The 12,739-nt window shown below is 42.8% G+C and overlaps 1 protein-coding gene across 1 annotated transcript; it reads right to left on the bottom strand.

Annotated features, from left to right (window-relative positions):
• Positions 1–664: 664 nt before the first annotated feature.
• cfap58 (cilia and flagella associated protein 58) lies at positions 665–12,340 on the bottom strand (the record flags this gene model as incomplete). Its single annotated transcript, XM_079283550.1, has 17 exons — positions 665–1,632; positions 1,774–1,898; positions 3,023–3,142; positions 4,398–4,502; positions 4,694–4,802; positions 5,245–5,468; positions 5,567–5,707; positions 7,104–7,250; positions 7,685–7,846; positions 7,986–8,177; positions 8,332–8,414; positions 9,350–9,509; positions 10,493–10,630; positions 11,117–11,311; positions 11,514–11,664; positions 11,742–11,890; positions 12,155–12,340. The coding sequence occupies 17 exons, from the start codon at positions 12,338–12,340 to the stop codon at positions 1,539–1,541; spliced, it is 2,481 nt and encodes an 826-aa protein (XP_079139676.1). The 3' UTR covers positions 665–1,538.
• Between the last annotated feature and the right edge of the window lie 399 nt (positions 12,341–12,739).

The following is a 12,739-nucleotide window of genomic DNA, read 5'->3' as shown; positions in this document are numbered from 1 at the left end:
GGTGTCCCATGCTGAAAATACATACATGTAATACAAAATCTATATTGCCGTAAATAATATTTTTAGAGAGCAATGTAATTGTAAAAACACCATTTTCATTCCATGTATTTCAAAAGTATGCCAGGAGATGGAATGTAGTTTTGTCTTGTCAGTACTTTGCTGACATCGTGGTGATCTGCTCAAGACAAAAAGAGCATGATTTCAAATATGCCACATAATATCTTATTGTATATTATATGCTACTATAATGAGAGGCGACACAGACAATAAAGCATTGACCCTGGGCCCCTGGGTGCTCTCACTGTGTCCCTGACTGTAGGACTGTGACAGGCTCCTTTGCGACATTTTGATTCATTCTGGTGCAGACAATCTGTCTGTTCTGCTGTCTTTCCTTCTTTTAATTAAATATCAGACCTCCCCAATATACATCATCTCTTTTCCAAATCTCTTGAGTAGATATACTGCAGTCAAATGTTTCTGAACAGTTTATATTCTCGGATTGTTGATGCAATCAGGCAACACGCTTATTGTTGAAAGGTAAAGAGCAGTTTATTCACAGAGCACCTCTCTTATGCAGTACTCTTCAAGTGCTTTACAGGTCAATACAAACAAGACAGCTCAAGAACACAGGAGTGACGGTCTGTCCACCCTGAAGGCTGAAGGAGAGAGGTCTGACCGAGGGGACAAGTCGTGGTCAGATGACCCTCTTGTCCAAACTTTATAATATCGTGTCAAACATTAATGAATAGAACTTTCAGCATTTGGACTGCTGTTCTAAGAGGACAATTCAACATACAATAGATCACAAACAGCAGCACAGAACCTTGTCTTTACGCTCTCTTTAGATAAATATAGTAGACGTGTTATAAGACGGTCTATACAGCAGTGTCTCCCGTAGGGAACCTGTTCATATTTGTTCTGATTATATTCCATGTAGCTGGATATGTATTTTACAGCAGTGATGTGCTGAATGATGTTCTTCTATGGTTCTGTCTTTACAAAGTCCCTTCCAAATATGTCATATCAGCTGGTCAAAAGAATTTACAATAATGTTATTATTTCGATATCTATAGAAAATCTGTCAAATTCACCTTCAACTTTGTTTATTTAGCGTTTTGTCAATATTTTTGCAATTGAATTACACTCAAGAGTGTAGGGAGACACTGCAACTGTACAAAAGCCTGACTTAAGAGACGGTGCATTATTTAGACAACATCACCATATGTGCATAGTTAAATATCACGGTTAATGTCAATGCAGTATATCACAACAACCCTACCTCCAAACCTGCAGAGCTCTAGTTTATACCTCAAGGTAAAGGGAAACTTCATTAGTTGCTCAATATTTATATTTTGATAAAAAATATCTTCTCGCCCAATATACAGCCACATTGTGAAAGTCTTCTTCTGAATATCATTATGATTAAAAACCTGTCACTTGCTGATGATGTCAGGTTATGTGGTACTGAATGTTTTCTCATTTCGAATGATGTAAAAGATGTCTGAAGGTGAATCACATCTCCCGTCATATAAAGGCCATTATCGTCTCACAGGGTTGTCGATCCTGAAGCCTCCTCCAGTGAAGTAAGGTTTGCTGCTCAGCTGGGGCACCGTGGTCCTGGTCCTCTGCTCGCTGATGAGACACACAGAGATCCAGGGCGTCAGACCGAGCTAAGCTATCACTCGATGGTACATGTTGTTCCCTGCATCAAATGAATTGTGCATGTTGAACAAATCAATACTATTTCATTAAAATGACAAAGATCAACCTCACCTGTGAAGCTTTTTCTGGCTGAGGTACTTCTTCTTTGTGTTTGCTAGCTCATTAGCTAATCTTTGATTCTCACTTTTGTACTCGTTCATCTTTGAGTCGAGCAATCTCACCTCTGCTACCAACGCCTGTGAAATCAGAAAAAGATGACATCATTGTGTGTTAGAACGTGGAGAAGCAAACAGGTACAGCTTTGACCTGCAATCAGGTGCTGCACCTGTCCTCATATAGATGAGTGTCATGTCTTAACATACACATGGCATGTCTTAACATACACATGGACAGTTAAGCAGTGAGCTGTATTCGTGAAGATCATTTGATACAAAGAAAGTGAATGGATGAACTGTCTGATACAGTATCAACTCACATGTATTTGTATCGGACAACAAATTGAAGTGATCTGATGGAGTTTGGCACGTACTGTATTTAGACAACTTGTTCTACATAATTAAAAACATTTCATGAGAATCCTTCATCCGAACAGAAACATACTGAAGATTTCATTCTGACTAAGGCTTTAAGTTTATGAATTTCATTTGGTAGAATAAGTGAATATGCTACATGAACACAGTGCCCACAGAGGTCTGACATGTCAGTCAGGAAAGTCTGATCAAAATCATTTCATGACTTAAGAACAGGAGGAAAGAACATTTGCCTGGATAACTTTTTGAAGTTACTTTTTTCCATCTGTAAAAGAGGTGATTTCTTTTTGATTGGTGCTGTAATACTCATGTGGTCACCAGAGGCTGAAGTGCACCATGACCCCACGTTCTAAAGAGGACTAAAAACTGTTGTTCTTTCTTCCAGGATAGTTTTCATTTAACATAACATACTATATGTGTAGCTTGTGTTTAGAGAGCATGGAGAAACATGAAAACATGAATGCTTTTAGTCATATTTAGAACATGCTGCACAAAACGAGTGCAACAACAACAAACCTTTAGTCACACAGAGGAAAAAAGTAACTTAAAAAGATCATCCTGGCAAAATCTTTTTCTTTCATCTGTTCTTAAGTCATAAACACAGGAGAGAAAACAATTTAAATCAGCACCACCAGGACTTTCTGTATTGCCTCTCAAGGCTTGCATAGGATTGTGAGGGACCAAAGAAGATATAGTTGACTTGAGAAATCCAGAATATGATAGGGTCAAATACAAAAATAACAAGACATGAAGGTGTGAGACACAAGAAGAAACACAACATGAAACAAGCTGTATGATGCGACTCGTGAAAAGGGGAGTTGTGTGATGACCTGGAGCTTTTTAGTTCTCTCTCTGATGGTCCACTGGCACTGCTGGAGCTGCTCAGCTGCCTCTGGACCCGGCTGCCGGGCCATTATGTGCTTCAGCTCCACATACAGCTTCTCCTTTTCCTTGGTGGGGAAATAAAAGGAAGGGACATTCAACAGATGATGGAGAGGTAGAATGAGTGAGTGAGCCTACATGCTCTTCACAGTCTGTGTCACCAGGAGGGGCGTGTGTTGCTCGATGTCACAGTGTCTTCCTTGCTACTACCACCAAATCGTGCTAAAGTCAGACATAATCAAATTCTACACATAGAGGCTTTAAAACACAGAATCACGACAACACGGAAAAACATCAGTCTTCAAAGTTTTTGGCCACAACCAACATAATAATATAATGCAAAATACATACAACATAACGTGGGTGATACATTTTTCTAATTGTTAACAATTAAAGTATCTGGTATTGGTTGAGTCTGTTATGTATTCTTTCTCTCTTCCATATCTCTATTAAAACACATGTGAGCCTCACTGAAGCACTAGGAGACATGTTCCTTCATCACCATGAACACGCAATGTAGTTTACTTTGACTCAATCCCACACACACCGTCCTGCCATGTGTGTGGATGTGGATAGAAAATGTGGATTAATCCGCCTAGGAAAATAGTCCCCAACAAATGCACTATTTATTCTTATTTGGGTACAACTACAGTGGTCAGCTAATTTACTGAAGTTATTGTGCCCTTTTTCAAAATGAAAGAAGATATTTGTGACCCGCATATACAGTATATATATATATACAGTATATATATACAGTATATATATATATATATATATATATATATATATATATATATATATATATACACACTTTCACAGACAAATGTATTGTTGGTTTGGGTCAATTCATGGGACTTGTTGGCAGTAATCAAATTTAAGAATATCATCAGCTGCATCCTTTAAAGTGTGTTGCATTGTGAACTGTAGTAACGCCACAAAGTACAAAACCGTGGTAAAGCCAGCTGCCACGTGACATTTGTTGCTTCTAAAGTAGAGTTATTACGATGAGGATGGCCTCTCAGCTTTACCACGGTCTTGCACTTGAGTGGAGGGGCATTCAGTTGGTTGCAAACTGTAATCACACCACTAAATCCAACACACTGTCCCTTTAAGGCCTAATGACAAAATGGATCATATATGGAACTAATGACAGATTCCATGTAGTGAATAATAACTTAAATCAACCCTAGTTTCTGATGCCATATAGTTATGAAGATGTATCAAAAAACACGGGACTTACACAACTAACTATCAAACTCAGTGTGTACATTGAGTGTGTGTACTTGTGTACACGGTTCATTAAGGAGAGTGTCAAGTGTTTACCTGTAATAGGAGTTCGTGTTCCTCCAGCTCTTGGGTCTTGGCGATTAGTCGTTTTTGTAAGGCCTGAATCTTCTGGATGAGTTCGTATTTGCCGGGATCACTGCCCTGCAGAGAGAGAGAGAGTCCTTTAGCTGTTAAGGGCCTGATCTTTTCCTCTTTGAATGATGACACTGTGCTTGAAGTGTGTGAATGGTCTTTTAGAAAAAAACTCATGCTCATGTCACTGAAAAGGAGAGAAAAACAGAGGCTTGGGTTGTATTGGCTAAGCTAATCCACACAGACAACAAGTGCTTCACCTCCAGTCGCCTCCATCGGTGAATATTTATGGGCTGCAGCTGTTCCTCCAGGACGCTGTTCCTCGTCCTCTCTCTAAGCAGCTCCCTCTGCAGGTGGAACAGCTCTTGCCTGTGAAACAACAAATCCTATTTCCCACGGTTCTCACATACAACATTATCCAAACAAGTAAAACACTAAAGCTCAGTTTGTACTCGCCGTAGTGAAGCCGGCACAAATTGTGCTTGGCAGTAAATGAGTTAATTAACCCTGCGGAGCACCTCTGACTTTCTGCAACAAGACATGATCAGAGCTTTTCAGACATGACTCTCACAAATATTCACTGGTAAAAGCACTATTTACATGCCTGAGGATTTCACTAAGATGTCTTAAAAAAGTCTAGATTTGAGTAAATATTTAATATTTATATTCAACCTTTGCAATTCTTTTTCCATCCTGTCCTCCTTCTCTACTCCAAATTCTTCTCTTACAACAATTCACCGCTGACTGTCTCTGTTCAACCTCCTCCACTTCCTGTTCTCTTCATCCTGCCCAGGCCCTCCTCTCTCTTTACCTCAGGTCCTCTGTGTTGTGAACGGTCTTGTCCAGGATGCTCTTCTTGCGTCGGAGCATCTTGATCTCCAGCTTGAGCAGGCGGATGTCATCCATCCGCTGGCTGTAGTGGAAGTCCCCCTTGCTCAGGATCGACTGCTGGATCCTGATCTTCTCATAGAGCAGCGCACGCTCATCGTTGCGGTGCAGCAGCTGTTTGCCCAGGTTGTCTCGCTCCCTGACCACCTTGAGAGACGTTTTGCCAACAAATAAATCAGATACAAGTCTCTACTTGTCATCCTCTGTCCCTACGTATTCTAGTCTACCTCCCTCTCTTTCTTTACCTGGTCCAGTTGTTTCTTCTGTTGGACCTGCTCAGCATCGGCGTCGGCTATAATCTTCTGCAGTTTTTGCTGCTCTGCTTTCTGACTGTCAACACGCTGCTTCGTTTCTTCAAGCTGGAGCTTCATCAGCTGCAGCTCCCCCTGTAGCAGGACACAGATGCACAGACACACATGCACACAACTTAGGCAATGAAGGAGGCCCTAAACAAGTAAAAACCAGTCCTGGTTAATGGCTGGTTCATCTTTAGATAAGAAGTGGGGCAATGGTTGCCAGTGCTTTTGACAAGGCAACTTTCAACAGATGAAATACAGTTCATGCTCATACATTAACGTGTATTCATTTGGCAGATGCTTTTGTCCAAGTGCATTTTAAAGGAGCATTGTGTGAGAGTTAGTGGCCTCTATTCGTGAGGTTATAGATTGCAAGCAACAACATAGCCCTCCACTCACCCTCCCTTTCCAAGCGCTTTGGACCTTCAGGTGGGGTTAGGCTTTAGGATTGTATTACTACTAGGAGCTACTTTTATCAACACTACTTTTTTATTAAAAAACAAAGACATTCTGAACAGGATGAGATCTCTTGTCCTCCTGTTCTCTGTTCCCCTGTTCTCTGTCCTCCTGTCCTCCTGTCCTCTGTCCTCTGTCCTCTGTCCTCTGTCCTCTGTCCCCCTGTTCTCAGTCCTCCTGTCCTCCTATTCTCTGTCCTCCTATCCCCTGTCCTCCTATTCTCTGTCCTCCTGTCCCCCTATCCTCTGTCCTCCTATCCTCTGTCCTCCTGTCCTCCTATCCTCTGTCCTCCTATCCTCCTGTCCTCTGTCCTCCTGTCCTCCTATCCTCCTATCCTCTGTCCTCCTGTCCCCCTATCCTCTGTCCTCCTATCCTCTGTCCTCCTGTCCTCCTATCCTCTGTCCTCCTGTCCTCCTATCCTCTGTCCTCCTATCCTCTGTCCTCCTGTCCTCCTGTCCTCCTATCCTCTGTCCTCCTGTCCTCCTATCCTCTGTCCTCCTATCCTCTGTCCTCCTGTCCCCCTATCCTCTGTCCTCCTGTCCCCCTATCCTCTGTCCTCCTGTCCCCCTATCCTCTGTCCTCCTATCCTCTGTCCTCCTGTCCCCCTATCCTCTGTCCTCCTGTCCCCCTATCCTCTGTCCTCCTGTCCCCCTATCCTCTGTCCTCCTGTCCTCCTATCCTCTGTCCTCCTGTCCTCCTGTCCTCCTATCCTCTGTCCTCTGTCCTCCTTTCCGCTTTGAGCACAGCCCAACAGAGAGAGCAGAGGAGATGCACGCTGCGTGATATTAAAGGGCACCTAAACATTAAAAAGTACTATAATATACTATATGAAGCACCAGTAACGTTTTTTCTAAGCTACCAAAAACATAATGATTTTTAGTTTCAAGTGATTGTACACTAATGTTTATATGTGTGTTTATATTCAAGTTCTGCCAATGAATCCCCCAAATGTTACACACTGTTTGTTAAAATGATGATGAGGAACTCAAAGGCACAGCCCACGATGAACCAATGAGGCAGGCTGCAATACCTTGAGGGCCTCATTGTCCTTCTCCAGACGCTTGTGTTCCTGCTGACCCTTGGTAAGGGCCAGCTCCTGTCCAGTGATCTCGTCTCTCAGTCGGGTGACCTGGTTGTTCATGGTCTTCATCTTCCTCTTCATCTCTGCAATCTCTTCCTGAGAGAGACAGATAGTGAAAGAAGGGTGGGAAAAGACAATAGTATATATTATTAGTAGTATATTAGACATTTCTGTAAAATTGTCATAACTAGCATATCAAGGTCACAGTGACCTTTGACCAGCAAATTCCAATCAGTTCATTCTTGAGTCCAAGCGAACGTTTGTGCCAAATTTGAAGAAATTTACTTCCATCATGTTCATGATGGAAGGACAAACCGACTGATGGACAACCTGAAAACATATTGCCTCTGGCCACAACTTTCACCAGGGTGGAGGCGTATTAATATCAGTTTGACATTTCCCATTTCCTGGTAACTCTCGGTGTAACGCATACTTCGACATGTGTACAGGACGAGCCAGGGATCGAACCACCAACCCTTTGATAAATGTTCGACCTGCTCTCCCTCCTGTGATCAGCTGTGTTTTCGTACCTGAGCCTCGATGAGGTTTTTGCTGTAGAGGTTCCTTTCAGACACGACAGACTCCAGCAGCTTCTCTTGCTGTTTGAGCTTGCACTCCGCCTCAGTGACCTTCTTCCTCCAATCAAATATCTCCGTCTCTCTTACTTCAACGTCACTCATTTTTTGTTGCACCTGTGGACCGGAGAAGAGTTCCCCTCAGACACACAAACGCTGACACCAGGTTCCCCAACCGTGTGATGATAAATAGCTGAAAAGCATTGTGTGAAGCGGTATGAAATGCAATTAATTAGCTCTCTTCTGCATAACTTGCCTTCTGCATGAGGTTGCTGGTCTCGTTGATGTAGCGGTCGCGCTCTTTCTCCAGCTGTTGGATGATCTTGCGCTGCTTCTGGGCCTCCTGGCGGTAGCCACTGATCTCGTGCTCCAAGGTCTTCTTGTCCTGCTCCAGGAGCTTCACAAGGTTCTGCTGTTTCTCAGTAGACTGGGCGGCTTTGATCATGTTCTATTGAATGGGATCATACACACAAATACAGGAGCATGAGTAAATGATGTAGACAGCAGCATAAATACCCTGTGGGTCACTGCTGTTCTCCGTCTATAGTACATCACACAGGTACCTCCGTTTGCAAGACCCTAAGGTGCTCTGCAACGCATACCTTATTTAAGATGTCTCTCTCTCGGATTAGCTCGTCTAGAGCTTTCTTGTCCGTTTCAACTTGCTTTTGGGAAGATTCAAGATCTGTGGGGGGAGAAAGGTGGGCCCAGTTTGTATAGATGGTCAAAGCCAAAAGTGTTGATTATGAACTCGTTCTGTTTCATGAGTGTACCATAACAGCCGTGGTTACACTTTCTAATGCGACTTTTGTCATGCGATCATGCCCGCACACAATAACTGTCAAGTCTGTACGCGCCGAGATAAGATCTGGCTCACAATGGAATCCGATCAACCAGACCACGTGCCGAGGTGACCTGGCTCACAGTTGTGATCTCAGTGAGGTGTAAACAGACAATTTATCAAACGGAGGTCACCATCATCTTCCTCCGACAAGGGAGTTCCTCTACCGAGGGGAGCAGAGGGAGGAGAGGAGGAAAGGGGCACAGCTGGAACATGCTGTCTGAGTCCTGTTGATGAAAACGCTGCAAACATTTCCTGATTTTGCTGCTTCAAAATACAAGCTTTATTGTGACGAATTTATGGGAAGATGTTTACTACTGAATTAGCGGAGCTTTGTTGATGGCTTTTCTTCACTAAAACAAGGCTACAGGGAGGAAGAGTAAGCAGCCCAAATAACAGGGGGCTTTATAGAATTCATTGGAAATGAAATGTGTTCATCCATCATTTTACAGCCGTACTTTAGACCAAGAAATATATATCCGACCGCTACCCGATCAGGCAGGTCGCCTTGAAGTGACACGTGTGGATACACGTGTGTGTACACGTCACAAAAGCCACACAAGAGACAAGTGTAACCACAGCATATGTCATCTTAAGTAATTTAGCAGGTCTTAAGAACACTGTTTTACATCTGAATGAAAATGATTGCATTGCAGTACAGAATCAAGGAGCCTAATTCTATGAATCACAAAGGAGAAACAAAATAATGCAAAGTGGGAACAAAGGGAGGATGATGTTCATTAAGTGTGTCTGTGATTCAGCATGGCGAGCCCCCGTACCTTTCTCCAGACCAGCGATCTGAGCTCGCAGTGTCTCCCTCTGCACGTCCACGTCAGCTTTCTGATCCTCCATCTGGTGGAACTTCTTCTGGACGGCTTCTCTCATCTTTATTTGTTTGGCAATCTCCTGACGCATCTGATTCACCTCCTCTTCTCTCATCTGTAGGGTGGGAGGGGAGGAGTTGTATGAGGCATTACAAAGAAGTGGAAAGGGTTTGGAAAAAGGAGAGTGCAGAACAGATGCTACTGTGAGTTGAGGGCTATAAGTCACATGTGGTCTGTCTCTCTGACCACAGCCCTCTCACACTGTTCCAAAGTCCTTCAGATTAAGCAGGTAATACAGTGTGAGTGGACCTGTTTCTGACTGGCTCACTGAATGATATACCCGGAGTAGTGCCCTCTTGTGGTTCAATAGGACAGAATCACATCACCTATTACCAGGAATCCTACGCTACAGTAGAAATGAGAATTGTACTGAGGACAGAGTTAGTCCAATGATTTCCATTTAGAATCAGTCTGATTCTGTCACTGTACGCTGCATGTTAAATAATATCTGGACTGGCCAACTTTCTACTGTATGCAGCTTACAAAAGATCAGTGAGGAGTTAGTAAGTTTAGGTTTCCACTAAGCACGAATGATACTCCGTGTTCCAAGCGTGTGTGGTATCATAGTAAGCACTAGCGGTGCGGTCAGACCTCTGGAATCCTGCAGTGGGCACAACGTTGATGCAGGTTTCAGGATGTTTTTTTGAAGTGAGTTGAGAAGGGTTTTCAAAAGAAAAGTATCATTTGGAAAAATATCAAATATTATTCATTATTGCCCCCAAAAATAACAATATTATTCCTATAGCCTTTTTTTTCCAAATATGGTATTCGCCAAAGTTAGCTGCCTATACAAGCATGTGTGGAAAACAGCCCTGAAAGAACACGCTTACACTCTCATAACTCCATGTTGTATGAGTTACAGTGTGAACTCTCTGTCAGCTCTATTACTGTACCTCTCTCTCTATGCTATTCACAATCAAAATCATGCACAGGCACACACAACCACTGCTAACACACACAACCACTCAGGCATATGTATATGTGTTACGGCCTCTGTTGCTCAGGTGTGTGTCTGTGTGTCTGTGGAGCAACGTGAACCTTGAGCTCATTTGCGTTCTGCTGATGTTCCAGGGACAGATGGTCTTTGACTGAAGAGAGCTGCTCACACTCCTGCAGCAGCTTGATGTTCTTCACTTGCAGCTGCTCCAGCTCCCTGGTGGATCGCTCATTCAAGATCTGTCAAAGTCAGGGAAGGGATTCAGGCGTGGGCGGAAACTCATGTTTATTATCGATACATGTATGTATGCATGATGTAATGTTATTAAGCATGGAATCACATGTACATTGGTTTTACAATGTTATGGTTAACCATCCCGAATAATACATTTGATACAAAAGATTCCCAATGTGCCCTTTAGTTCATTTGAGTTTGTAGCTTCATATAATGGCTTACGGATCTACACATTGAATCGAATTAACATATACACATATATATATATATATATATACATATATATATACACTGTATATGTACACTCACAAATGAAGACAAAAACTCCAGACAGGACACGAGAGGTTATTAAATGGTTTATGGAGGATGAAAATGATGAAAATCATTGAATGCATAATACATTGACCAGATCTCAGATTGAATATCAATATAACAGCAGTTGGTTTCCGAAACAACAGATTGTAAAGAGTATGCGTCACTACGTTGCTCACCTTTAACTCTTTGAGCTGCTGCTCCAGTCTCTGCTGCTCCTCTTTGGCCCTTTGGCCGTGCAGACTCAGGGCTTTGATGTCCCCCATCTTGGCCTCCATGTCGACGTGCAGCTGCTTCACCTCCTTATCCAGCTTTTCCTTCAACCTCATCTCTCGCGAACTCTCATTCTGTTGTACCTGGAGCTCCTGCTGGAGCTGGATGTAGTCGCACAGAGCAGCAACAAGATGGCACCAGAGCCAGATTTAAATTCACATTCAGCAAAGCAATTTGTATTCCTAGGACATACAAAAGTGATGCTTTTAATGGTTTTATGTGAAGCACTTTGAATTGCCTTGTTGTTGAAATGTGCTACACAAATAAACTTGCCTTGCCGACAAGAATGTGAGACTTGTTTACCTGAGAGATATTCTCTGAGGCACTGTCTCGTTGGGCTTCTATCTCCTGCTGGATCGCGATGGCCTTGTTTAGTTTTTCTCTCAGACCCTCCACGGTTGACAGCAGTTCGTCTCTCTCTATAGTCAACTCCTCATTCGTTTTTAGTAGATTGCTGAAAAAACAGATGACAGTTAGTTCCATCCACACAATAAATGATCAAGAGCATGGGGACGGGAACAAATGGCTCACCTCTGCTCTTGGTCCACAGAGAAGCCGATTTGTTCTTCAGACATTTTCATCCGGTTGGCAACTTCTTCTTTTAAATCCCTGATGGTCTCTTTGTCCCTCCTCTCTTTATCATGAGCAGCATCAACCATTTTCCAGCCTTTATCCAGCTCCTACCGTGTAAACAAAGGAACATTTTAATACAACACTGCTGAGTTCATGGTATCTGAAAAGTCCAGAAGAGGAACAATTATAAACCTTCATGACTTCATTAAATGGAACCTTCTATACCGTACAAACTCCAGCAATTTGCATTCCTGGTCCTTTGTTTTACACAATACATGTGACATAACCTCCATATTTGCAACCAGGGACATAAACAAACAAACAATGAACACGTGCTAGTGTACACAGCCTTGCATGTTCTGGTAATATACCCTCTTTAGTGAAGTAATCGTTGTCTCGTCTTCCTGGGACAGTTTCAGGGCCGCTGCTACTTTAGTTGAGGTGGACACAACTTCTGCATTCAGCTCCCTGCATTTGGACATCAGTCTCTTCTCATTATCTCTGGACTTCTTCAGTGCATGGATGAGCTTCTCGTACTCCACCCGGACCTTGTCCATACTCTTGTCCTCTACCAGCTCATTGAGGATCATATGAAACTCCTCCAAGGACTCACACATGTCCTCTCCTGCTGGTCTTGTCTCCTGGGAAATACAGCAGAGCCACAGAGTGCAACTTCAAATGAAAGTAAGGTGGGAGAAAGTAAGCTCATGATATGTGAAAGCCTGGGGATGAATAAAGTTTAAATATCTATCTATCTATCTATCGAGTACACCTGAGGGTACTTTACTTGACGTCACTGAAATCTGGACCTAATGGCCTTTTTCAAATGTTGCCATTGTATTTGACCCTGGAACTTAAAGTTGAGAATGAGGACACGGCTGTTAAAGTTTATGTGGAGAAGCAAATTGTATCAGCCCAGCGTTCAGGCTAACGACAGGTGTTATGTGGAATAGTGT

The sequence above is a fragment of the Melanostigma gelatinosum genome (assembly GCF_949748355.1).
Source record: "Melanostigma gelatinosum genome assembly, chromosome: 14".
Classification (NCBI taxonomy): Eukaryota; Metazoa; Chordata; class Actinopteri; order Perciformes; family Zoarcidae; genus Melanostigma; species Melanostigma gelatinosum.
The sequence above is the reverse complement of the archived record's forward strand: the minus strand, read 5'-3'. Positions and strand labels throughout refer to the sequence as shown.